This window comes from Felis catus, chromosome B1 (genome assembly GCF_018350175.1).
Source record: "Felis catus isolate Fca126 chromosome B1, F.catus_Fca126_mat1.0, whole genome shotgun sequence".
Classification (NCBI taxonomy): Eukaryota; Metazoa; Chordata; class Mammalia; order Carnivora; family Felidae; genus Felis; species Felis catus.
Genome location: NC_058371.1, coordinates 123,380,379 through 123,405,457, shown reverse-complemented (window position 1 = coordinate 123,405,457; position 25,079 = coordinate 123,380,379). Strand labels below are relative to the sequence as shown.

The 25,079-nt window shown below is 35.7% G+C and overlaps 1 protein-coding gene across 4 annotated transcripts in view; it reads right to left on the bottom strand.

Annotated features, from left to right (window-relative positions):
• STPG2 (sperm tail PG-rich repeat containing 2) overlaps nt 1–25,079 on the bottom strand; it is a 635,506-nt gene that overhangs the window by 496,978 nt on the left and 113,449 nt on the right. For all 4 annotated transcript variants that reach the window (XM_045056062.1, XM_045056065.1, XM_045056064.1 and 1 more), the window contains one exon: nt 7,383–7,490. In XM_045056062.1, coding sequence (XP_044911997.1) covers nt 7,383–7,490 — 108 coding nt within the window. The remainder of the gene's footprint in view (nt 1–7,382; nt 7,491–25,079) is intronic.

The window sequence follows — 25,079 nt, the reverse complement described above, 5'->3', positions numbered from 1 at the left end:
GCTAGGCAGGGAACAAAGGCGCTGGCAAGCACCATCTCCCTCTCCCACCCCCCAGCTGAATTTATTTTTGTGTATGATGTAAGAGTGAGGTCCAGTTTCATTCTTCTGCATGTTGCTGTCCAGTTTTCCCAACACCACTTGTTAAAGAGACTCTTTTTTCCATTGGACATTCTTCCCTGCTTTGTCGAAGATAGTTGACCTTATAGTTGTGGGTCCATTTCTGGGTTTCCTATTCTGTTCCACTGATATATGTGTCTGTTCTTGTGCCAGTACCATACTGTCTTGCTAATTACACCTTTATAATACAGCTTGAAGTCCAAAATTGTGACACCTCCAGTTTGGTTTTCTTTTTCAAGATTGCTTTGAGTATTCAGGATTTTTTGTGGTTTCATACAAATTTTAGGATTGTTTGTTCAAGTTCTGTGAAAAATGTTGGTGGTATTTTGATAAGAATTGCATTAAATGTATAGATTGCTTTGGTTAGTATAGACATTTTCACAATATTTGTTCTTCTCATCCATGAGCATGGAATGTTTTTTCATTTTTTTTGTGTCCTCGTCAATTTGTTTCACAAGTGTTTTATCGTTTTCAGAGTACAGATCTTTTACCTCTTTGGTTAGGTTTATTCCAAAGTATCTTATGATTTTGGTGCAACTGCAAATATGACTGATTCATTGATTTCTCTTTCTGCTGCTCATTGGTATAGAGAAATGCATCTGATTTCTGTATGTTGATTTTTTATCCTGCAACATTAGTGATTTCGTGTATCAGGTCTAGCAATTTTTTGGTGGAATCTGTCAGGTTTTCTATATAGAATATCATGTTGTCTGAAAACAGTGAAAGTTTGAATTCTTTCTTGCTGATTCGGATAACTTTTATTTCTTTGTGTTGTCTGATTGCTGATGCTAGAACTTCCAGTACTATGTGAATAACCGTGGAACTCTCAGATTTTCCCCAATGAAGATGATATCAGCAATGGGTCTTTTGTATATTGTCTTTATGATGTTGAGGTATGTTCCCTCTATCCCTACTTTGTTGAGGGTTTTTATCATGAATGGATACTGTATTCTGTCAAATGTTATTTCTGCATTTATTGAGAGGATCATATGGTTCTTACCCTTTTTTTAATTAATGCAGTGTATCATGTTGATTAATTTGTTAATACTGAACCACCATTGCAGCCCCAGAGTAAACCCCACTTGATCATGGTGAATGACTTTTTTAATACCGTTGGATTGATTTCCCAGTATCTTGTTCAGAATTTTACATCCATTTTCTCAAGGATGTTGGCCTATAATTCTTCATTTTAGTGAGGTTTTTATCTGGTTTTGGAATCAAGGTAATGCTGGCCTCATAGAATGAGTTTGGAAGTTTTCCTTCTATTTATATTTTTTGGAATAATTTGAGAATAGGTATTAAATCTTCTTTAATGTTTGGTAGAATTCACCTGGGAAGTCATCTAGCCCTGGACTTTTGTTTGTTGGGAGATTTTTGATTACTGATTCAATTTTTTTGTTCGTTATTGGTCTGTTCAAATTTTCTATTTCTCCCTGTTTCAGTTTCAGCAGGTTATATGTTTCTAAGATTTGTCCATTTCTTATAGATTGCTCAATTTGTTGGCATATAATTTTTCATAATATTCTCTTATAACTGTTTGTATTTCTGTGGGTGTTAGTTGTGATCTCTCCTCTCTCATTTGTGATTTTATTTATTTGGGTCCTTTCTCATTTCTTTGTGATAAGTCTGTCTAGGTGTTTATAAATTTTATTAATTCTTCAAAGAACCATCTCCTAATTTCATTGATCTGTTAACTGGTGGGGGTTTTTTGTTTGTTTGTTTCTATATCATTTATTTCTGCTATAATCTTTATTACTTCCCTTCTTCTGCTGGCTTTAGGCTTCATTTGTTGCTCCTTTTCTAGCTTTTTTAGGTATAAGGTGAGGTTGTGTATTTGAGGTTGTGAGGTTGTGCTTCTTGAGATAAGCCTGTATTGCTATATACCTACCTCTTATGACCATTTTGATGCATCCCAAAGGTTTTGGACTGTCACGTTTTCAATTTCATTTGCTTCCATATATTTTGTATTTCTCTTTAATTTCATGATTAACTCATTCATTCTTTAGTAGGATAGTGTTTAACCTCCATGTATTTGTTGTTTTAACAGTTATTTTTCTTTTGATTGACTTCATTTTTCATAGCTTTGTGGTTGAAAAATATGCATACTATGATCTCTATCTTTTTGTGCATATTGAAGCCTGAATCTGTCCCCATATGTGATATTTTCTGCAGAATATCTTTGTGGACTCAAACTAAATGTGTATTCTGCTGCTCTATGATGAAATATTCTGAATATATCTATCAAGTCCATTGGGTACAGTGTGTCATTCAAAGCCATTGTTTCCTCCTTGATTTTCTGCTTAGATGAATTGTCTATTGGTGTAAGTGGGGTGTTAATGTTCTCTACTGTTATTGTATTGTAATCGATGAATTTATGTTATTAATTTATATATTTGGCTGCTTCCACATGGAAGCATAAATAATTATATTTGTTAGGTCTTCTTGTTGGATAGACCCTTTTTTTATGATATAGTGCCCTTCTTCATCTCTTGCTCTGTTTTCGGGTTAAAATCTAGTTTGTCTGATATATATATGGCTACTCTGTTTTTTTTCACATCCATTAGCATGATAAATGGTTCATTCTCTCATTTTCAATCTGTAGGTGTCTTTAGGTCTAAAGTGAGTCTCTTGGGGCATCTGGGTGGCTCAATCAGTTAAACGTCCAACTTCAGGTCATTTCTCATGGTTTGGGGGTTCAAGCCCCACCTCAGGCTCTGTGCTGGCAGCTCAGAGCCTGGAGCCTACTTCAGATTCTGTGTCTCCCTCTCTCTCTTCCCCTTCCCTTCTTGCTCTCTCTCTCTCTCTCTCTCTCTCTCAAAAAATAAATAAGCATTAAAAAAAATTAGAGACAAATGGCCAAGATGACAGAGTAGCATGGAAGTTCTCAGCTTCCCTCATCCTGAAATGAAACTACATCAGCATGAAGTGAGTCTAGATTTTAAAATAAAGACTGTAACAAGAGATGAAGAAGAGCATTATATCACAACCAAAGGGGTCTATCCACCAAGAAGACCTAACAATTGTAAATATTTATGCCCCCAACATGAAGGAACCCAATATATAAATCAATTGATCACAAACATACAGAAGTTCATTGATAATAATACCATAATAGTAAGGGACTTCAACACCCCGCTTACAACAATGGACAGATCATCTAAACAGAAAATCGACCAGGAAACAATGGCTTTGAATGACACACTAGACAGGATGGACATAACAGATATATTCAGAACATTTCAACTTAAAGCAGCAGAATACACATTATTCTCCTGTGCACATGGAACATTCTCTAGAATAGATCACATACTGGGACACAAATCAGCCCTCAACAAGTACAAAAAGATCAAGATCATACCTTGCATATCTTTAGACCACAGCACTATGATACTCAAATCAACCACAAAAAAAAAAAACTTTGGAAGTTCCATGAACACTTGGAAATTAAAGAACATCCTTCTAAAAAATGAATGGGTTAACCAAGAAATTAAAGAGTAAATTAAAAAGTACATGGAAGCCAATGAAAATGAAAACATGACAGTCCCAACTGGGATGCAGCAAAGACGGTAATAAGAGGGAAGTATATAGCAATCCAGGCCTTCCTAAAAAAGGAAGAAATTTCTCAGATATACAATCTGACTTTACACCATAAAGAGCTAGAAAAAGAATAGCGGGCTCTGGGCTGATGGCTCAGAGCCTGGAGCCTGTTTCCGATTCTGTGTCTCCCTCTCTCTCTGCCCCTTCCCCGTTCATGCTCTGTCTCTCTCTCTGTCCCAAAAATAAAATAAAACGTTGTGGGCGCCTGGGTGGCGCAGTCGGTTAAGCGTCCAACTTCAGCCAGGTCACGATCTCGCGGTCCGTGAGTTTGAGCCCCGCGTCGGGCTCTGGGCTTATGGCTCAGAGCCTGGAGCCTGTTTCCGATTCTGTGTCTCCCTCTCTCTCTGCCCCTCCCCCGTTCATGCTCTGTCTCTCTCTGTCCCAAAAATAAATAAACGCTGAAAAAAAAAATTTTAAAAATAAATAAATAAAATAAAACGTTGAAAAAAAAATTAAAAAAAAAAAAGAAAAAGAATAGCAAATAAAGCCCAAAACCAGAAGAAGACAGGAAATAATAAAGATTAGAGAGCAGAAATACAAACAATAATAAGAGAATATTATGAGAAGTTATATGCCAATAAATTGGGCAATCTGGAAGAATGGACAAATTCTTAGAAACATATAAACTACCAAAACTGAAACAAGAAGTCATAGAAAATTTGAACAAATCTATAACCATTAAATTAATTGAATTAATAATCATAATCAAAAATTTTTCAACAAACAAGAGTCCAGGGCCAGATGGCTTTCCAGGGGAATTCTACAAAATTTTAAAGAAGAGTTAATACTTATTCTTTGGAAGCTGTTCCAAAGAATAGAAATGGCAGGAAAACTTCCAAAATCATGCTATGAGTCCAGCATTACCTTGATTCCAAAAGCAGACAAAGATCAAATAAAAAGAATAACTATAGACCAATTTCCCTGATGAACATGGATGCAAAAATTCTCACCAGGATACTAGCAAAATAAATCTAACAATACAGTAAAAGAAGTATTCACCACAATCAAGTGGGATTTATTCCTGGGATGCAGGCCTGGTTCAATATCCACAAATCAATCGATATCATACATCACATTAAAAAGAAAGAATAAGAACCACATGAACCTCTCAATAGATGCAGAGAAAGCAATTGACAAAATACAGCATCCTTTCTTGATAAAATCCTCAAGAAAAATACCCACCACTAATATTATCTTCAATGGGGAAAAACTGAGAGCATTCCTCCCAAGGTCAGGAACATGACAAGGATGTCCACTCTCACCACTGTTATTCAGCATAGTGTTAGAAGTCCTAGCCTCAGCATTCAGAAAACACAAAGAAAGAAAAGCCATCCAAATCAGCAAGGAGAAAGTCGAACTTTCACTCTTCACAGACTACAGGATACTCTATGTGGAAAACCCAAGAGATTCTACCAAAAAACTGCTAGAACTGATCCATGAATTCAGCAAAGTCACAGGATATAAAATAAATGCACAGAAATCCATTGCATTTCTATACACCAATAATGAAGCAGCAGAAAGAAAAATCAAGGAATCAACCCCATTTACAACTGCAGCAAGAAACACAAAATGCCCAGGAATAAACTTAACCAAAGAAGTGAAAAATCTATACACTAAAAACTATAGAGAGTTTATGAAAGAAATTGAAGAAGACACAAAAAAATGGAAAAACATTCCACATTCATGGATTGGAAGAACAAATATTGTTAAAATGTTGATACTACCTAAAGCAATCTACATATTAAATGCAATGCCTATCAAAATAACACCAGCATTTTTCACAGAGCCAGAACAAACAATTCTAAAATTTGGCCCAAATAGCCAAAGCAATCCAGAAAAAGAAAACCAAAGCTGAAGGCATTACAATTCCGACTTCAAGTTGTATTAAAAATCTGTAATCATCAAGACGGTATGGTATTGGCAGAAAAACAGACACATAAATCAATGGAACAGAGTAGAGAACCCAGAAATGGCCCCACGAACATATGGCCAACTAATCTTTGACAAATCAGAAAAGAATATCCAACGGAATAAAGACAGTCTCTTCAGCAAGTGGTGCTGGGAAAACTGGACAGGGACATGCAGAAGAATGAACCTGGACCACTTTCTTACACCATACCCAAAAATAAACTCAAAATGGATGAAAGACCTAACTGTAAGACAGGAAGCCATCAAAGTCCTAGAGGAGAAAACAGGTAACAACCTCTTTGACCTGGGCCACAGCAACTTCTTAGTTGACATGTCTCCAGAGGGAAGGGAAACAAAAGCAAAAATGAATTATTGGGACCTCATCAAGATAAAAAGCTTCTGTACAGTGAAGGAAACAATCAGTAAAACTAAAAGGCAACTGACAGAATGGGAGAAGATATTTGCAAATGACATATGAGATAAAGGGTCAGCATCCAAAATCTATAAAGAACTTATCAAACTCAACACCCAAAAAACAAATAATCCAGTGAAGAAATGGGCAAGAGACATGAATAGACAGTTTTCCAAAGAAGACATCCGATGGCTAACAGACACATGAAAATATGCTCAACATCATTCATCATCAAGCAAACACAAATCAAAACCATAATGAGATACCACCTCACACCTGTCAGAATGGCTAACATGAACAACTCAGGCAACAACAGATGTTGGCGAGGATGAGGAGAAAGAGGATCTCTTTTGCACTGCTTGTGGGAATGCAAACTGGTGCGGCCACTCTAAAAAACAGTATGGGGGTTCTTCAAAAAATTAAAAATATAACTACCCTTTGACCCAGCAATTGCACTACTAGGTATTTATATTAAGGATACAGGAGTTCTGTTTCAAAGGGGCACATGTACCTCAATGCTTATAGCAGAGCTATCAACAATAGCCAAAGTATGGAAAGGGCCCAAATGTCCATTGACAGATGAATGGATAAAGAATATGTGGTATATATATACAATGGAATACTACTCAGCAATCAAAAAGAATGAAATCTTGCTATTTGCAACAATGTGGATGGAATAAGAGTGTATTATGCTAAGCAAATTAGTCAATTAGAGAAAGACAAATATCACGTAACCTCACTCATATGTGGAATTTAAGATACAAAACAGATGAACATAAGGGAAGGAAGAAAAATTAATATAAAAACAGGGAGGGAGACAAAACATAAGAGACTGTTAAATACAGAGAACAAACTGAGGGTTGCTGGAGGGGTTTTGTGAAGGGGATGGGCTAAATGGGCAAGAGGCATTAAGGAGGATACTTGTTGGGATGAGTACTGGGTGTTATATGTAGGAGATGAATCACTGGAATCTACTCCTGAAATCATTATAGCACTCCCAAAAAGTCCTCTTTAATATAATTTTTTAAAGTTTTATTTATTTATTTTTGAGAAAGACACAGAGAGGTGGGGGGGGGGGGGGGGGGAGAGAAGCAGAGAGAGAAAGAGAGAGAGAAAATCAAGCAGGCTCCATGCTCTCACTGTCAGCATGAATCCCAATGCCGGCTTGATCCCACAAACCATGAGATCATGACCTGAGCCAAAATCAAGAGTCGGACACTTAACTGCCTCAGCTACCCAGGCATCTCTAACTTTTCTTTTTATAATCTCCCAAAACACCATCAGATTTGTTTCTGGCTTCACTTGTATCTATTATGCTCTATGTATGAAAATGACTGTAGAACATTACCTGGGACTGAGAAAGAAAAGCAGGTGATGCATCATTTACGCTTGGTATCATACTTTGAGTCTTCTGAAATTGACTTTTAATGTCATATTTTCCAGGCCCCGGTACTCCCTAAATTACAAAAGAAAAAATACATGTTCTCATTAAGAAAGCATCTATAGTACCTAAGGGAACAGTTGGCTAAATATATGAACCAAAGTTACAGGGTTTTTAAGCAAATTCCTACACGAAATTACTAAAGCACTTCATTAAAAGGCAAGCCAGAACAAACTTAAGAGAAACAACAAAAAATTTTCCTTAGCAAAGTTCCCTAGGAACCTGAAAACATACTACTTGAAACTTTGCTGCCCTCTACTGATAGAGCTCAGAAAAAAATTATCTACTTCACATAATTAAAAATTACAATGAATAAAGGTGGTTTCTATATTTCTTCTATTTAAAAGTATACAACCAAATCTTATCTAAGAAAATATTTTTACTATATTTTCAAGTTTCTATTAATAAACTACCTTGTTTCCAACAAATAAGCTTCAGGATATATTTTATTTCAAATACAAATGTTAGAAAATGTAAGAAATTAAGTTTTAGCCAGATACTTTATAATAGATAAAACTTAATTCAGCAAATACTCATACTGACTTTTCTATTATCTTAAACACATTTAACTTGAGATATATATATATATATACATATATATATATATATCAAGAATTTAAACACAGTACTATATATATTTATAAAATATATACAAGTGTTATTTAAATATATATCAAAAAGTAGTATATATCAATCATCAAAGATTTTAGTAATCTTATACAATACTTTTCATACTATTAAAAAGTTTCAAATCTTCTGTTTCATATATACCTCCTCTACTTTTTTACAATGTAAAGAATTATTCCTTAATTTATGAATTACATACTTGGATATATAATAAAACTCTATCAGGAAATCCTGTCATCTCTATCATTATATGTCTAAAATCAACCCCACTTCTCTCCATCTCCAAAGACATCACTCTGATCCAAGCCTCCATCTCTTACCTGGATTATTGTGAAATCTTCCTAACTTCCCCCCTGCTTCCACCCTTATCCTCCTTCAGTCTATTTCTCAACATGGCAGCTAGTGATGGATCCAGTTAAGGTCCTGAGTCATACTGTACCACTCCTCTTCCTGAATCCATCCAGTGGCTTCCAATCTCATGTTGAGCAAAAATCAAGGTCTTAATATGATATGAATTTCACCCCCCAGACTCACTATCAGCACTCTAACCTAATCTCCTATTACTTTCCCATTTCCCTTTTTTTGTTTTGTTTTGTTTCATTGTATTTATTTTGACAGAGAGAGGGAGAAATCAAGCACAAGCAGGGGAGAAGCAGAGACAGAAGGAGAGAATCACAAGCAGGCTCCATACTGTCATCACAGAGACCCACCTGGGGCTCAGTCCCACAAACTGTGAGATCATGACTTGAGCTGAAATCAAGAGTCAGGCACTTAACCAACTGAACCACCCAGGCACCCTATTTCTCATTTCCATTCACTCTGTTTATCAATAAGATCTCAGGACCTTTGCACTCTGTTTGAGATGTTCTCCTAGATAACTCCAGGGCTCACTCCTTCATTTCAATCATAACACTATTCAATGTTACCTTCTCAATGAGTCATTTCTAGGCCACCCAATCTCAATTTAATTGCCTCCCCTAAGTAACTCCTACCCCCTTTCCTACCTATTTTTTAGCCTTATCATGTTTTACTATCCAAAATACAATTTTCTGCTATATTGTAAGCTCCAAGAGGGCAGTTATTTTTTGTTTTGTTTGCTCCTGTATCTTTAGAGTACAGAAGACTATGTGGAGCATAGTAGGTGCTCAGTTAATATTTGCCCAAAGAATGGATGAAAGGATAAATGTATGCATTGAATCCTACATTTTCACTGATCATATAATGGATTTGGAGATAGGTTCCTCTGGGAAATAATGTGACTCCAAATTAGAGCAATAGCTAGTTCTAACCATAGTAAAATATCTTAAAGCCTACATATTAAATAATAACAATAACACCTGGGAAATTTTTATTGAGGATAAATTCTTATACACAAGTATTCTTATTAATAAGTTTGAATCTAAAAATGTTTATGAAGGTCCATGTTATCTTGTCTCAAATGAACAAGTCTATGCCATTATTTGGTGGCTGCTAGAAAAGATGCACTTTGGCTATGGAATAAGATTGTTTTTAAATCTACAAACTTATAGGAAGTTAAGTTTAGAATTAAAAAAAACTTCTACATAATTCTGTTTATACAAACTTATTAGATACATATCAAATATAGAAATATAGAGAACATAACTTGAAATATACCATATTAACCTATTTTCTTAAATTTTACCATTATGCTATATCCATCTTCTACATATAGGCAGGCTTGGTATAAAATAATCAGCTACTGGGGCGCCTGGGTGGCGCAGTCGGTTAAGCGTCCGACTTCAGCCAGGTCACGATCTCGCGGTCCGTGAGTTCGAGCCCCGCGTCAGGCTCTGGGCTGATGGCTCAGAGCCTGGAGCCTGTTTCCGATTCTGTGTCTCCCTCTCTCTCTGCCCCTCCCCCGTTCATGCTCTGTCTCTCTCTGTCCCAAAAATAAATAAACGTTGAAAAAAAAATTTAAAATAATCAGCTACTGACAAATTGGGATTACCTTCCTACTGTTATAAACATTGTGTAAGTGCTCATTACTATGGATCACAGGGAAAAGACTAAGTGTGAATAATGAGATAAATGAATATACTTAGTCTTTGGTTTATTTTGCATAAAAGCAGAAATGAAATCTTGACCTCTTCAGTGAATATCTTTTTCCTTTTTTACTGTTTTTTCATAAAGTTCCTAATGTTACTGAACTTTATTTGATGAAAATAAGATATAGTAGTAAAATTAGCTCTTGCTTCTAAAAAGTTAGGCTTAGGACAATTAAAAAAATTTTTAAATAGAGGACTATGAGACACTGGCCACTCAGGACAAGCCTCCGTTCATGACAATATAAAGGTGAAAAGACTTTGAGAAGACCAAACCCTAGGCACTGGCTGAAAATGCTGTAATATCTATCCTGCTTTTTAAAAATGCTATCAACAGACTACCCACATTAGTATCAACCTATTAAATACATAGTTCCCTTCACCACAGTGTCTCATCTGAGGTCTAGTGAGCAGAATCTCACTGAGTAGAGGAATCCACACTTCTAACAAGCCTCACAGATGATCCTCATGTACAATAAAGAACCACAGCTCTGTCCAAAAGGGGATTACAGCATCTTCTGCTCAACACATACATCCCAAGGGAGAAGTCCTAGATCTAAGGAGTATTCTGCCTTGGAAACGGAAGCTAAAGATTATTAAGGCAGGTTGTTTATGGCATCTTTTCATGTGTAACCTAATAAAAATGGGCCTCTTCTTTTAAATAAAGTATAACCATCCATTTGATCACATGGCATGCAGGGATTAGGGGGACAGGGAGAAACCATACGGTTCTACCTTTACTCCTTTACCTTGGGAGTCACCATCAGAGATGAGTATTCTTTTAATTAAAAGTACTAAAAGTTTAGGGGTGCCTGGGTTGCTCAGTCAGTTAAGTGTCCAACTTTGGATCAGGTCATGACCTCGTGGCTCATGAGTTCGAGCCCCACGTTGGGCTCTGTGCTGACAGCTCAGAGCCTGGAGCCTGTTTCAGATTCTGAGTCACCATCTCTCTCTGCCCCTCCCCCACTCACACTGTCTCTTTCAAAAATAAATAAACATTAAAAAAAATTTTTAAACATTAAATGTTTACTATGTGCAAAGCACTGGTATATAGTAATAAATGAAGCATGGGGTCTACTTTTGAGAAGCTCACACTAGGTTAATGGCTCTAAAACTAGGCTGCACAAGATGATCATTTGGGGGATTTATAAAAATAACAACGACTCAGTCCACTTTATTCAAATTAAAGACAATCGAAATGAGACCCAGACATTTTTTTTTTTAATTTAAAGCTTTCTGGTTCATTTGTTTGTTTGTTTGTTTTGTCTTATTTTTGTTTTGTTTTGTTTCCCCTGCAAGTAAATCTTTATTTCTATGGTTTTACACAGCTCCTACATCTACTACAGAGACTTGGGGAATCCGGTACTCTGCTTTCACAGAATTATTTTATCTTGTCTCTCCAGAAATTTTACTTTATTTGTTATTGTTGTTGTTATAAGCAAAATCAACTTACATAAGGATTTTTATTAAAAACAACAAATGACCCTAAATCTCTAATGTCCATTAAATCTTTCTAAAATCTAAATTTTGAATCTTTCTTGAATCCTATGTTCTTTTTTAATTTTATTTAAATCCAAGTTATCTAACATATAGTGTAATAATGGTTTCAGGAGTAGAATTTAGTGATTGATTTATCACAAATGCCCTCCTCAATGCCCATCACCCATTAGTCCATATCCCCACCCAACACTCCTCCAGCAATCCTCAGTTTGTTCTCTGTATTTAAGAGTCTCTTCTGGTTGCCTCCTCTCTGTTTTTATCTTATTTTCCCTTCCCTTCCCCTATGTTTATCTATTTGATTCTAATGTGCAGCCAGAATGGAGACCTAAATCAGTTTAAAAATCACATTGGTAGGCCTCATCCAGGTACAATCACTTTCCAATGGTTCTGTAACCACCACTGTTTCCTAGAGTTTCAGAGCACCTTCATGTAAATTAAGGACTACAGTAAGACCAGGTAACCAGGTATTTCTTTCAGCTTGCATTCTATAATTTTAACTTCTGCAGTCATATTTTTAATTCTCAAGTTCGCTAATTCTCTAAATCTTTGTTCATGCTTGAATTATCCTCCATATTTACAAGGATATTAATTATAATTTTATTTATAATTCTGCTTTCTTTATTGTCTGTTTCCTTGGAATTTTATTGATATTGCATTTTTGTTTGTCCTTGTGTTTTGCATTGGAGGATTTCCTCAAATGTCTGGTGATCCCTTGCTCCCCATTCAGATTTAAGAGTGAGCCACTAAAAGAGATGATTGAAAAATTCATATGTGGATAGATTTGCCTTGAAAGCTATTGGACTTCATTATGCTGTGATGGAATCATAATTCATTAGCGGGTCCCCAAATATCAGTCTTTTCTCCAGTCTGATGACAATTTGGGTGAGTGGGAATGGTACCTGGAACTCTCTTGCATTCTGCATATAAACTTCCACTTAAACCCTCCATTTTCTTCTTGTCTTACTTATAATTATGCAAAATTAAAAACATGCAAAAAAACATAAAGCACAGTTGAAGAAACTCCTACATACCCTTCACCCAGGGTCAATAAATATTCTCAACTCATGTCCAAATTTGTTTCTTAATCCTATCAGCTTCCCCAATTCTAACTCCAATGTTGTAGAGGAGAATGCAAAATATAATGTTATCAATACATACTTCAGCATGTATTTCTAAAAGATAAGGGACTCGTTTTAACATAAACACAAAACCATTTTTCCAACTTAAAACAATTATTTGATTATTTATTCAGAGTTCTAATTTTTGTGACTGCCTCAAATTTATGTGAACAATAATAAAAATAATTTTATGTTTCTCTTAATCAGAACCCAATTAAAGTCCACACTTACAAGGGGCCAATTTTTTTAAGTCTCTTATCATCCTATAATCTATAGGTTCTTCTCCATCACTTTATTTTATTCTCTTTAAATTTATTTGGTGAAAAAGCTAAGTTTTTGTCCAATTTCTGAGAATTCCCCACAGTTTGTATTTTCTTGACTATCTATGTGTCTCCTGTCCCTTGTACTTCCTGTAAACTGGCAGTTTATTGTAAGGGCTTGATCAGATTCGAATTCAATATTTTTTTCAAGATTACTTCATTGGTAGCCCTGTATACTTCCACCAGGAAGCACATATTATAACTGATTCTATCTATTCTACAATGTTAGCAGCCATTAATGATAACTGACTAGATCTAGTCATTCAGTAGGAATTCTAAAATAATATAATTCTATAATTCCTTCTTATTTATTACCTGAAATACTTCTATAAAAAGAGACTTCTCTCATGAATTATTTAGTTACCCTAAGATACAGTTCATATAGGAAAAGCAAGATAAATGCTTGGTTGTTTTTTTTTTCTTTCCTTCTACTTACCAGTTTCAAAATACCAAGTTAGACTCTTGCATCTTCAAATAATAATCAATGAGTTTTTAAAATTCTAATTTTAAACTCATGGATTTAAAAAGATTTGAATTATCTTAACTCATTGGAGTTGTATTGCTCGTTGAGACTGAAGTCATCCTATATTTGGTTGGTGGGAACCTATTTAAATGAGCCCCTGAGTCCTTTTGATATGACCCTGGGTAATCTATCATAGCCCCCCTGCTTTCTGGTATAACAATATGCTTTAGGTTCTTCAGATACAATTCCTGCTCCAAACCTGGAATCAGCCATTTCTCCAAGGAGCTTTCATTCTTTTTATCTGGAGTCTAGAAATACCCTCCATTTTTGTTACATCATCTCACGCCTTTCCTCTTTTATCTCAATATCCCTAAATCCAGAGGCTCTCTCATTTGATTTCTCCGCCAACAGACCTCACATCTTCTCCTGCAGTGGGGGTGAGAAAGTTGCCCAGCTATAGGAGATTGTGCTTTGTATCCAGACTATCACCAATCCTGCTGTTTTCAGTCCCACCTGCCACCTTCCAATGTAATTAATATTCCTGGGCTTTTTAAAGGTACTATAAGGTAAACTGGCTTTCGTGGTGGCATTCCTCTCTGAAGGTATTTACATAGTAGCTTCCTCCATTCTACCATTTACATTTACTCATCAACTTTTACATTTACCATTTGCCCATCCACTTTACATTTTTGAAAACTGAACATATCTTTTATCTATTATCATCTCTTCTCTCATTCTTTTTGTGTTTGTACTATTGCACCTTTCATAATTCTTTTACTTATTAATTTAATGGCGCTTTGGGAGTATAATGGGCTAAACTGTTGTCCCTCCAAAATTCATATGTTGAAGTCTTAACACCCAGTACTTCAGAATATAACTGTATTTGGAGATAAGGACTTTAAATATATAATAAGTTAAGTTTTTTAGGGTTGGCCCTAATCTTATATGACTGGTATCTTCATAAGAAAAGGAATTTTGAATATAGACATGACTGTGCACAGTGGAACGATCACGTGAAGATGCAAAGAGAAAATAGCTATTTATAAGCCAAGGGCAGAGATCTCAGAAGTCACTGACAACACCCTGATTTCACACTTCTAGCCCCCAGATCTGTGAGAAAATAAATTTCTTCTGTTTAAGCCTTCCAGTCTGTGGTACTCAGTTATAATAGTCCTACCAAACTAGTAGAGGGAATGTAGCAGGATTCTCACACAGAGACGGTGACACCGAGGATTTTCTTTCCAGGAAGCAACTTTATTTGTGCCGGCACCACTCAGCTGGGTTTATACCCGAAGAACCATGCCCCGATCGCCATGGGGTGTAGTTTTTTATATATATTTTTTTGTCTCCAATATATGGTAACCCACAAACATGAAGTCTGATTAAGTGGTCTCATGTCACAAGGTCATGAGGGATGTTGTTACATACATGTTTAGCCAGGTTGCCTTGAGGCTTTTCTTTTGTTTTTGTTTTTATTTTTGTTTTTCTCCTTAGGGAAGGGATGCTACCACAAGAGGAAGCTAAGATATAAGCTTGGATTCAATCTATCTTGTTCAACCAGAAGTCTGTCTGTATCTTTCCACAAAAACTAAACATATAAGGATTTCATGAAGCCAGAAATGTAGCAGAAAATATAACACTGGTACCAGCCAAGTCTAAGCGTTGTGGTGATGGTAATTCTTAGAAGGAAAAAGTTAGCTTTACAATTTTTGACACCTAATAGTTCAATAATATTAATTGAATAGATGGAACTACAGATGGATGAATACCATCCATAATTTTTGACTTTTCTGCATCTCTCTTTGAAATACAGAAGATAGTTTGCAAGATCTCTGATATTTGCACAGAACATAGTAGCATGCATGTAGTGTCTGAACTTATGTCATGGACTTAAACTGATTATTCCAGTATAGAACTCAAAATAAAAAATACTCAAACTGACAATATTATGATTACCAAATGAGCTTTGGTGCAGTAAGATCCAGAGAGAACTCTATTTTTAAGATTTTCTTTGTTTCAGGGAGCCTGGGTGGCTTAGTCGGTTGAGTGTTCAACTTCAGCTCAGGTCATGATCTCGCAGTTTGTGAGTTCAAGCCCCACATCAGGCTCTGCGCTGACAACTCAGAGCCTGGAGGCTGCTTCGGATTTTGTGTCTCCTCTCTCTCTGCCCTTCCCCACTCATTCTCTCTCTCTCTCTTCCTTTCTCTCTCTCTCTCAAAAATAAACATAAAAAGTGTTTTTAAATATTTTCATTTGTTTCTATACACTATAGTTTCATATCTAATTTAATTGTTGCCTGTTCTTCCATTTTGAAAATGGCCTCATTCTAAAGTTTTATCATCACATATCCGATACCCTTGCTATAATGCCATGACATTGCAGAAAAGGTGTGTGGGGTGGGGGGATTGAATGTCTTTTTACTAGCATCCATCTAGGTATCACAAAAAGGTTTTATTAGTTTAGAGGCTTTTCTTAGTCTATAAAACTCTCACTTCTGCAATCAATATTTTCTTAATGCTTTTAGCTCTCCCTATCTTTGATCCTTCTTACAAAAAAATGGAGAAACTTTAATTCCCTATGTTTACTGAGCACCACTGTGTGGCAGGCGCTATATTCCTGTGTTATATTCCTATATATATATTCCTATGCTGTATTCCAATATATTCCTATTCCAATATATTCCTGAGTTACCTTTAATCCTTAAATATCCTGCAAGATAGACACGATTCAAGTTTGCCCAATAGGAAAAATGAGATCCAGAGAGATTAAATAACTTAGCTTTAAATACAACCAGTAGAGACACAAACGAAACTAAGGTCTGAGTAACTACAAGCCCCTCTTTTTTTTCCCCCAAGAAATATTACAAAAATGCAATATTGCAGACATCATGACAAAAATGATTGAAAACAATGATTGAAAAATATTTATTAACATATTATTTAGTAACATGCCCTGTTTTATTTATTCTGGAATGCAGCCAGATAAGTGATCCCAGCTGATACCATATGGATTAGAAAAATGAGGCAATTGAGTCCAGCAAAACAAAAGAATCATTGTACTTGTGAAGGTTAATTCCAGTAGACCTGGAATTAGTGTCAGTTGTTTTGTTAAATTATCTACAAGGCACTGATCTTTGGTAAAGATATGAAACTACTGACTAATAGTCTTGCTTTGCAATTATGGCTCCCATAAGTTTCAGAGTGGTTTGTACCAGCTTGTTAGCATTGTTTATTAATAGCAGTGAGATTGATGATTTGCCCCTGGCCTTGGTGAGACTCCTGGAGGGCTTTACCATTGGTACTGGTTATGCAGCAAAATATCCCATGTGGCCAACAGAGTATAAGAAACTGTGGAAAGGTTCTGTTTTGGGCTCCCAGATTCTGAGCTGTTCATGAATGTGTTCATAATGCATGTCCTGATATGGCATTAGAAAAGGAAGATAATTAGAGCTCACTCTTGACTTCTCTGGAACCCTTGTAGCCTTTAACTATGAAGAATATTCTTACTTTAAAGTTGTTGATATTTGTATTTTTTTCCTGCAATGGACTTCACCTTTAAGCACTGTCATTTTGGGCCCTAAGTCTTTAGCACTCAAACCCTATGTGTCACTATTAGTGCAATCATGAAAAATAAATTGTTTTTGTTGTTATATTGTTATTATTTTAAGACACTACATTTTAGGGTGACTGGTTATGCAGCAAGAAATTTCAGAAATGTTACTAATATTTACTAAGCACCTACTATTTGCCCAGCATTATTTCAATTCACAGATACAGAAACTGTCACAAAGAAATTAAATTAATTCCAAAAGCAACAGAGTTTCTATGTACTTGAGACAGATCTTATTGGTTGCTACCACAATCCCAATTTCCAACCTCCCTTTCCACAGCCTTCTGCCAGATAATGGGGCCATGCAACACAGTCCTGGCTAATAACTGTAAGCACTTGTCCACCAGAGAAAACAGAAGCCAGAGCAGGACTGGAATAAAGACAAGTTCAATACTGAAATGTTAGTTTTCTTGTTGTTATAAAACTTCAAGGTAGAGATGTCATACATACAGTAATTCATGGAAGACTAGAGCTCAGTGCAGAGTTCAGGGTATAAATACATACTGGAAGAATCTGTATATTTGGAAATGATCAGTAGACGTGGTACCTGAAGCCATGAAACTAAATGTGGCTTCTGGGAACATTGTATAAAGAAAGGGCAAAGAATATTATGTAATATTTGTGATTATTTTATATTATATATTTTATATCATTTATTATTTTATATTAATTTTATATTATATTCTTAATACCATTAATCTTTGTTAATGGTGTATATGAATTAATGAATCATTCTAATCTTCAGACTTCATTCTGATAATTTTTCAATCACTTACCATATTCTTCAGCTAATAACTAGACTAAATATTTTGACAAGATTGATGATTACCCCACTTTCCAAAGCTAATTAAATGTATCTATTCTAATTCCTAAAAACAAGATTATATTCTGCTTCCTTTTTCTATTTTTGACACAATATAATAAGGAGAAACAAATTTATAAGCAACTTAAAGTGAAAGTTTGCAACTTAAAATATTTTCAGTATGCTTATATCAAAATCATTTTTGCTATGTAATTATACTTAGCATTATATTCTTAATAAAAGAAAATAGGGGCACCTGGGTGGCTCAGTCGGTTAAGCGTCTGACTTCGGCTCAGGTCACGATCTCGCGGTTTGTGAGTTCGAGCCCCGCCTCGGGCTCTGTGCTGACTGCTCAGAGCCTGGAGCCTGTTTCAGATTGTGTGTCTCCCTCTCTCTCTGACCCTCCCCCGTTCATGCTCTGTCTCTCTCTGTCTCAAAAATAAATAAACGTTAAAAAAAAATTAAAATAAATAAATAAATAAATAAATAAATAAATAAATAAATAAAAGAAAATAGCCTCTTCATTTAAATATATTGAATAAGTATGTTCCAGACATAGTTAACTCTTGAAGTGACTAATTATAATGACTGATTGGCCAGAGAAATATATAACTCCTTTCTATAGAAAGGAACATGTGTCTATTATTTCCATTTTCATAACTGCAACATAAATTTTGGTTCATTTAGACAGCATAATACCTTCTTTCTGATATCAGGAAACAAACACACCATGTGTGATTTTTTTTAAGCACAAATTAAACAGAACCAAATCAAATAAACATGGTATGAAAAACTCTAAGTGAACAAAATAGATTTGAAAAGTAACTGTATTAATCAATAACAGCACTATAAGTGTCACTGAGTCTCAGATACAACACTTTGGTTATACATCACTGAAATTAGAAAATTAAGTAAGTGACAGGAAATACATTGTAGGATAAATCATAAACTAGTTAGCTTACCATATGTTCAGTAACAGAAATAAAAACAAAATAGCTTTTCCATGTATATCTAGAAAGCATATCAGGAGAGGCAGAATTCAAATATAAGCTGCTAGGTTTAACTATATATTGTTGCTTTGGAGGATGGGGTTATTTTATGCAGTTTCAATTATTCCAAGATGAAATTGAGCAAGGCTGATGAAAAGCTACTTAGATTCCTTAATATATCTGCTGAAATAATAGTTCCTATCAACACTGGTGTTTGGTGTTTACCAAAATATGGTAAATCTGAAGCTATCCTGCCAAGTTCTAAACTAGAGTAAAGGTGACTAAATGTGGCTATCCTGAAAAATATTACACAATGACCAACAATTATGTAAGAGTGTCGAGCTCAAGTATCTTTGACCAAGAGAAAACAAATACAAATAGATTATATAGTTTTCCCATAATTACTGTATCTTATATGATGGATTATCTAGTAGTAGTCAAGATTTATAATGCCTGTGTTAGTAAATTAGTGCCATATAAATGTTCAGAATTCATTAACATTTACTACAGTGCAATGCAACATGAACTTCTGAATAGTTACTTATTATGAGTATATTCTTCCTGCTCTTTGCAAACCCAAATTCCTCATTTTAAAGGTAAAAGAAACAATAACACTTAATGAATAATACATAGAAAACTGAACACATCCAAATAAAATAATGTTAAAAGTTCCAAATCTTAAATGGAGCTAAAGGACCACATAAGATTAATTGATATTACATTAACAAGGATGAAGAATTCAAATGTCTACTTGGAGCCAGGCAGGCAAATAAGAGTTGCATGGAAAATAGTACACTGGAGATCACCCCCCCTCACTCCCAGGGGCAGCATTTAATCAGCTCCAATTGATTGTTGTTAGGATGTTAGGATGTTGTTGGTTGTTTTTGTTTTTGTTTTTAAGAAAAGCTGAAAATCTGGGGTTGTATATGAAATGCTGCAAGTTACAAATGTTGGCAATCAATTCCATTGTTTTATAACTACAAGTTGGCCATAGTCCACTTAATAAAGTTCAACCCATTGACTACTAGATTCCACTCTGCTTAGTCTTAGTTTAAATATATTAAAAATATACCTCCTTATATAAATTCCTACATATACCTTGAAATATCACAAAATCAAAGGTTTGATAAATGAGTTGGATTTTTCCATGCCTTGTTGCAGTATCAGGATGAAATTATAATGTTCATAATCACAAGTGATTAGCAGAGACTGGATCTTTATACACATTGATAGTTCTGAAACTAGGATTGTCTTGGTCTGAAGTAATCTCTGAAATGCTGTGGAGGGAAGGGACCCAATTACTCATACTTACTTTCACTAGGTTACTGTGCAGTGATCAGACTACTGAATCACATCAAGGCACTGCCTGATACCATGAAGAGTCTGTTTTGTCTTCACAATTCTTATTGCTATGAGAGAGTTGATCTAACTTCCTGTGACATTCACAAGTTAGTGAACACAATAAATCAGAACTTTCCATACTCCTCTAAGAAGTGTATGGGGATATGTTGGTGGCAACCAAAAAATGAAGTGTGAAAGTAGACTCAGTTGGACAGATTTATAGACCCCCTGCACAGATAAGGTTGTAGATCAAGTCATCAAGTAATGAAAGTACCAGAATAAGAACTTGCACTGACTCTGTGTCACGGAATGTCAATATGGATTTCATAGAGATGGGAAGGTCAAGAAGATGATGGGGAAATTCTAAATTGAGGATAGTTGTGATTACCCAAGAGCACTGACACAAGACATTTAATACCCAAGATTAAGGAGATTATTTGCCTATATCTTCAACTGCAGTGTTCATAAAGTTTGGAACCTATGTACTCCTTAATGGGCAATTAGTGTAAATGAATAACATCAATTTAAGGTAAATTTTAGAAAATATGTTTCTTAATTTTATTGATAAAAAATAACCATAATGTTTTTAAATTAACAATAAAATAGGTTTTATTTCGATGAGAAGGATAATATTGTTTGCAGTCTTTCACCAAGGTAGCACTATGCAACTCAATGGGAGATAGTTTAATTTATAATTTAGGTTACATTTGCAATTGATTTCTCATGCTAGCTTCTACTAAATTAGAAATCTTAAATTCACAATCATAGATCATTGTAAATGTCACCAAGTGTTTCGTGCTTGCCAGATAAGTCTGGATATTCATATTAAACACAAATGGCCCAGAAATTATGGAGAGACGGCTCACTGCAGACTACTTTCAGCACTCTAATAGATGATAAATTCTAACATTTTACAGCCAAATGCTGGAAGGTTGGATGTTTCAACTTGGAAGACAACAGTAAATGTATTTCTAATTCACTCTTATTTTCAGTTCTGGAAATTATTTCTTCATGCTCTGTTGCAGCATTTGGATGTGGTTTATATATTAGTTAAATAATATATCATCAGTTTCTTTCTCCAAAAACTAAAAAAGACATTGAGCTGGGAAAAAGTCCAGATATCAGACTCAAGCGATTATATTGCAGCTTCATTGTCTTTAAAAATCCAGAGATGTATATTGTAAACCCCGAAGCAACCACTACAAAATAAAGAAGTGTAGCTAGTAGGGGAGCCTGGGTGGCTCAGTAGGTTAAGCATCCAATTTTGGCTCAGGTCATGATCTCACAGTTCGTTGAGTTTGAGCCCTGAGTCAGGCTCTGTGTTGACAGCTCAGAGCCTAGAGCCTGCTTCAGATTCTGTGTCTCTCTCTCTCTCTCTGCCCCTCCCCCACTCATGCTATCTCAAAAATAAACATTAAAAAAAATTAATTTAAATAAATAAATAAATCCCACATGATAATCTCTGCATTTTGATTGAAGTGTTTAGGCAATTTGGATTTAAAGTAATTATTGATATGTTGACATATTATTGATAGATGCATAGTTTTTTTATACTCTCCTTTTGTACCATCTGTCCTTTGGGTTTTTTCTCCTGTCATAGCCTTCTTTTGGATTAACTGAATATTTTTTAATGATTTTATTTATCTCCACTACTATCTTATTAGTAATTTCCCTTTAATTCCTTTTTAGTGGCCTCTCTAGATATCTTTAACATCACAGTCTACCTTCAAATAATAGTATGCTTCCGTATGTATAGTGTAAGAATTTTCTATCAGTATTCAATTTTATTCAGACCTTACCTTGAGGTATTGCTGTCTCACATTTTGCTTCTACATGTGTCATAAACCCCCAGACATTAATATATTAATTATACTTTAGACAACAAATTATCTTGTAAAGAGATAAAAAAATTAAAAACATCATTCATATTGGTTTATGTATTTACCATTTCTGGTACAGTAGGAGTCAGTGTCAAAGGAGTGTGCGTATGTGTAAATTTATTGTATCTTCTGGACATGACTGGGTCTGATCTTTTATATGCCATTTCCATTTCATTGTACATTATTGTTGTACACTCCAAACCTTATGGCCATTTGGTTAGAAAAACCTAGTTCATGATGGCAAGCTTAGGCTACAATGGTCATCTGTGATGTGCTATGATTAGATACTCAGTTTCTATCAAGGCCCAGTAGCAAACCAGAGCCGTTTCTCACAAAGAAAACAGTTATCTGCAGAAGAGGACATAGAAGTACTCCAAAATCCTAAAGGTATATACTCTTATTTTCATATTAGTACTTGCCAGAATTTTTCTACTCTATTCTAATTTGCAACAGGCACTTCAAGTATGATCAAATCTTCTGAATTATAAGGCCCAAGTGAAAGAGTAGCTTGCAATGCAGCCTGGACTTGCTATAGAACTTTCTCTTGCTCTAGTTAAAAACTGGCCAACTTATATCTGTATCTCAGTAGATGAGCCAAAGTAACACACTCAAATGTCATATACATTTCCCCCTAAAAACCGTAAAGGTGTGCCAAGAAGTGTTACTTTTTTTCATAGTAGGGATGTGGAAGGACTAGGAACTTGCCTTTCACTTTGGAGGGGATATCCTGACATAATCTGAGCCACTAGACCCCAGAAAGTTCACTGAGATAGGAGGCCCCTGAAATTTTATAGGGTTTATCTCCTGCTGTCTGGCTTGCATATGTCTTCCTAAGACATATAAAGTTCTTGCTACCTCCTGCTCATCAAATCTAATCATCCTAATCCCATCAATATAGTGGGCCATGTTGTTTTACAACATATTTTACACAGACTGTGTCCAGGATAGCAGTTGCAATCTGCACCACAACCTGGTTAAGTTTATGATGATACACAATCATTCCCCAAAATTCATCTGACTTCTCCACAAATAAAACTGGATAGTTAATAGAAATGTAATAGGTATCAGCACTACTCAGTCTTTAAAGTCCTTTGATGGTGGCCCTAATTTCTGTAATTCCCTAAGATTTCAATACTGCATCAGGCTTAATACCTTGGCAGGGAAGAGAATTTCCAAGGGCTTCCACTTAACTCCTTCTACCATAATGGCCCACATCCTATATGTCAGAGAGTCACTCTGGCGATATTGACAGTTCTAGGTATATCTATTCCAGTTACACTTTCAGGAACAAGAGTTACATACAAACTAAATCTACGGACAAACTTTTCCCTCTACGAGTCTAACTTCAGCTAAGACCCCATCTATCAAGTGACTACCATAATCCCCACTTTGACTATTGGACCACAGTGGCATTTTAAGTCTCCAAGAATCAGTATCAACTCAAAGTCAGCAACTGGTATTCACCACAAGTTCCTTTGCCCTAGACTACTCAAGTAATTGAACCTAGATCCCATTGTAGAAGGCTTGAAGAAGTATTTATAGAATATACATGTGGCAATATTGCTGGGTCCTCAAAGGCAACTCTGCTTCAGTTGACACTGCATCATAATCCTCCACAAGTGATAGCTCAACTGTGATACTACTTCATGCCATGAATTACTAGTATACTATTTCCCATTGCAAGGAAATCAACATTGTGCTCAAACCTTATAGTATGGCCAAACCAATTCCAAAATCTCATCTTTGATTGTACAGCTTTTTGGACTCCCCTCCTAGTAAACTTCTGGATTGGTCAGAGGCCAACTGAGACAAAGAAGCCAAGATAGTAATTTGAACATGGAATACTCAGTATAAAGAATTATTAACAGATAAAAGGTAATAACCCACTATAAGTAGTAAAAGAAGACTCTAAGAAATACATTAATTGCTAATGGAAGAAACATTTACTACCTCTAGAACTGAAAGAGGATAAACATGGAAGAAACTAAGAATATGGAAGAAGGCAGGGCACCTGGATGGCTCAATCAGTTGAGCACCGGACTGGCTCAGGTCATGATCTCGTGGTTCGTGGGTTCGAGCCCCGCATCAAGCTCTGCACTGGATAGCTCAGAACCTGGATCCTGCTTCAGATTCTGTATCTCTCTCTCTCTCTCTCTCTCTCTCTCTCTCTCTCTCTCCCTCTCTCTCTCTCTCTCTCTCTGTCTCTCCCCCTCTCCTGCTTGTGATCCCTCTCTCTCTCAAAAATAAATAAATAAATAAACATTAAAAAGAAGAATATGAAAGAAGGCAACTCCCACAAACTAAGGCTGAAATTCTGACCTAATTGGAGACCATGTGGCTGCTACAAACTTCAGGGGATAGGAGAAGTCTGCTGCTGTGCCGAAAGGCATGACCTGATTCATAAGAAGTTGACCACTAGGGCACTAGTGTGCCAGAAATGGTCCTCCAGAAAGCACTCTCCATGGCATGGGTGGGCTAAAGGTTATCTGCAGGAAGCTGTCTCCTATAGCAGTAGCAGGCTACGACTGGTTCTCAGCCTGATAGGTGCCTGAGAAGCTAGCCTGAGAAGCTAGCAATTGACACTAGTCTGAACACTGTTGGAAACCATACCATAGAAGGAAGAAAAGGCATACTAGAACCAGAAGACAAGCCCCTTCCTCCACTATTCCTGCTCTGTCCCTCTAGTACCATCTATTGACACAATCTAACATTATGCTAGCTGGCAAAGGAGAAATGCTTACATATCCAACTCTAGTATCACAAAGCAGTACAGAGAAAGGTATATTTGGAGCTATGGGGCAATAAATAACTGATTAGCGCATGGAGCCAAGATGGGGAGCCTGATGAATACCCCTTATTTTGGAGCTAAACTACTGGGATACAAAGACAAAT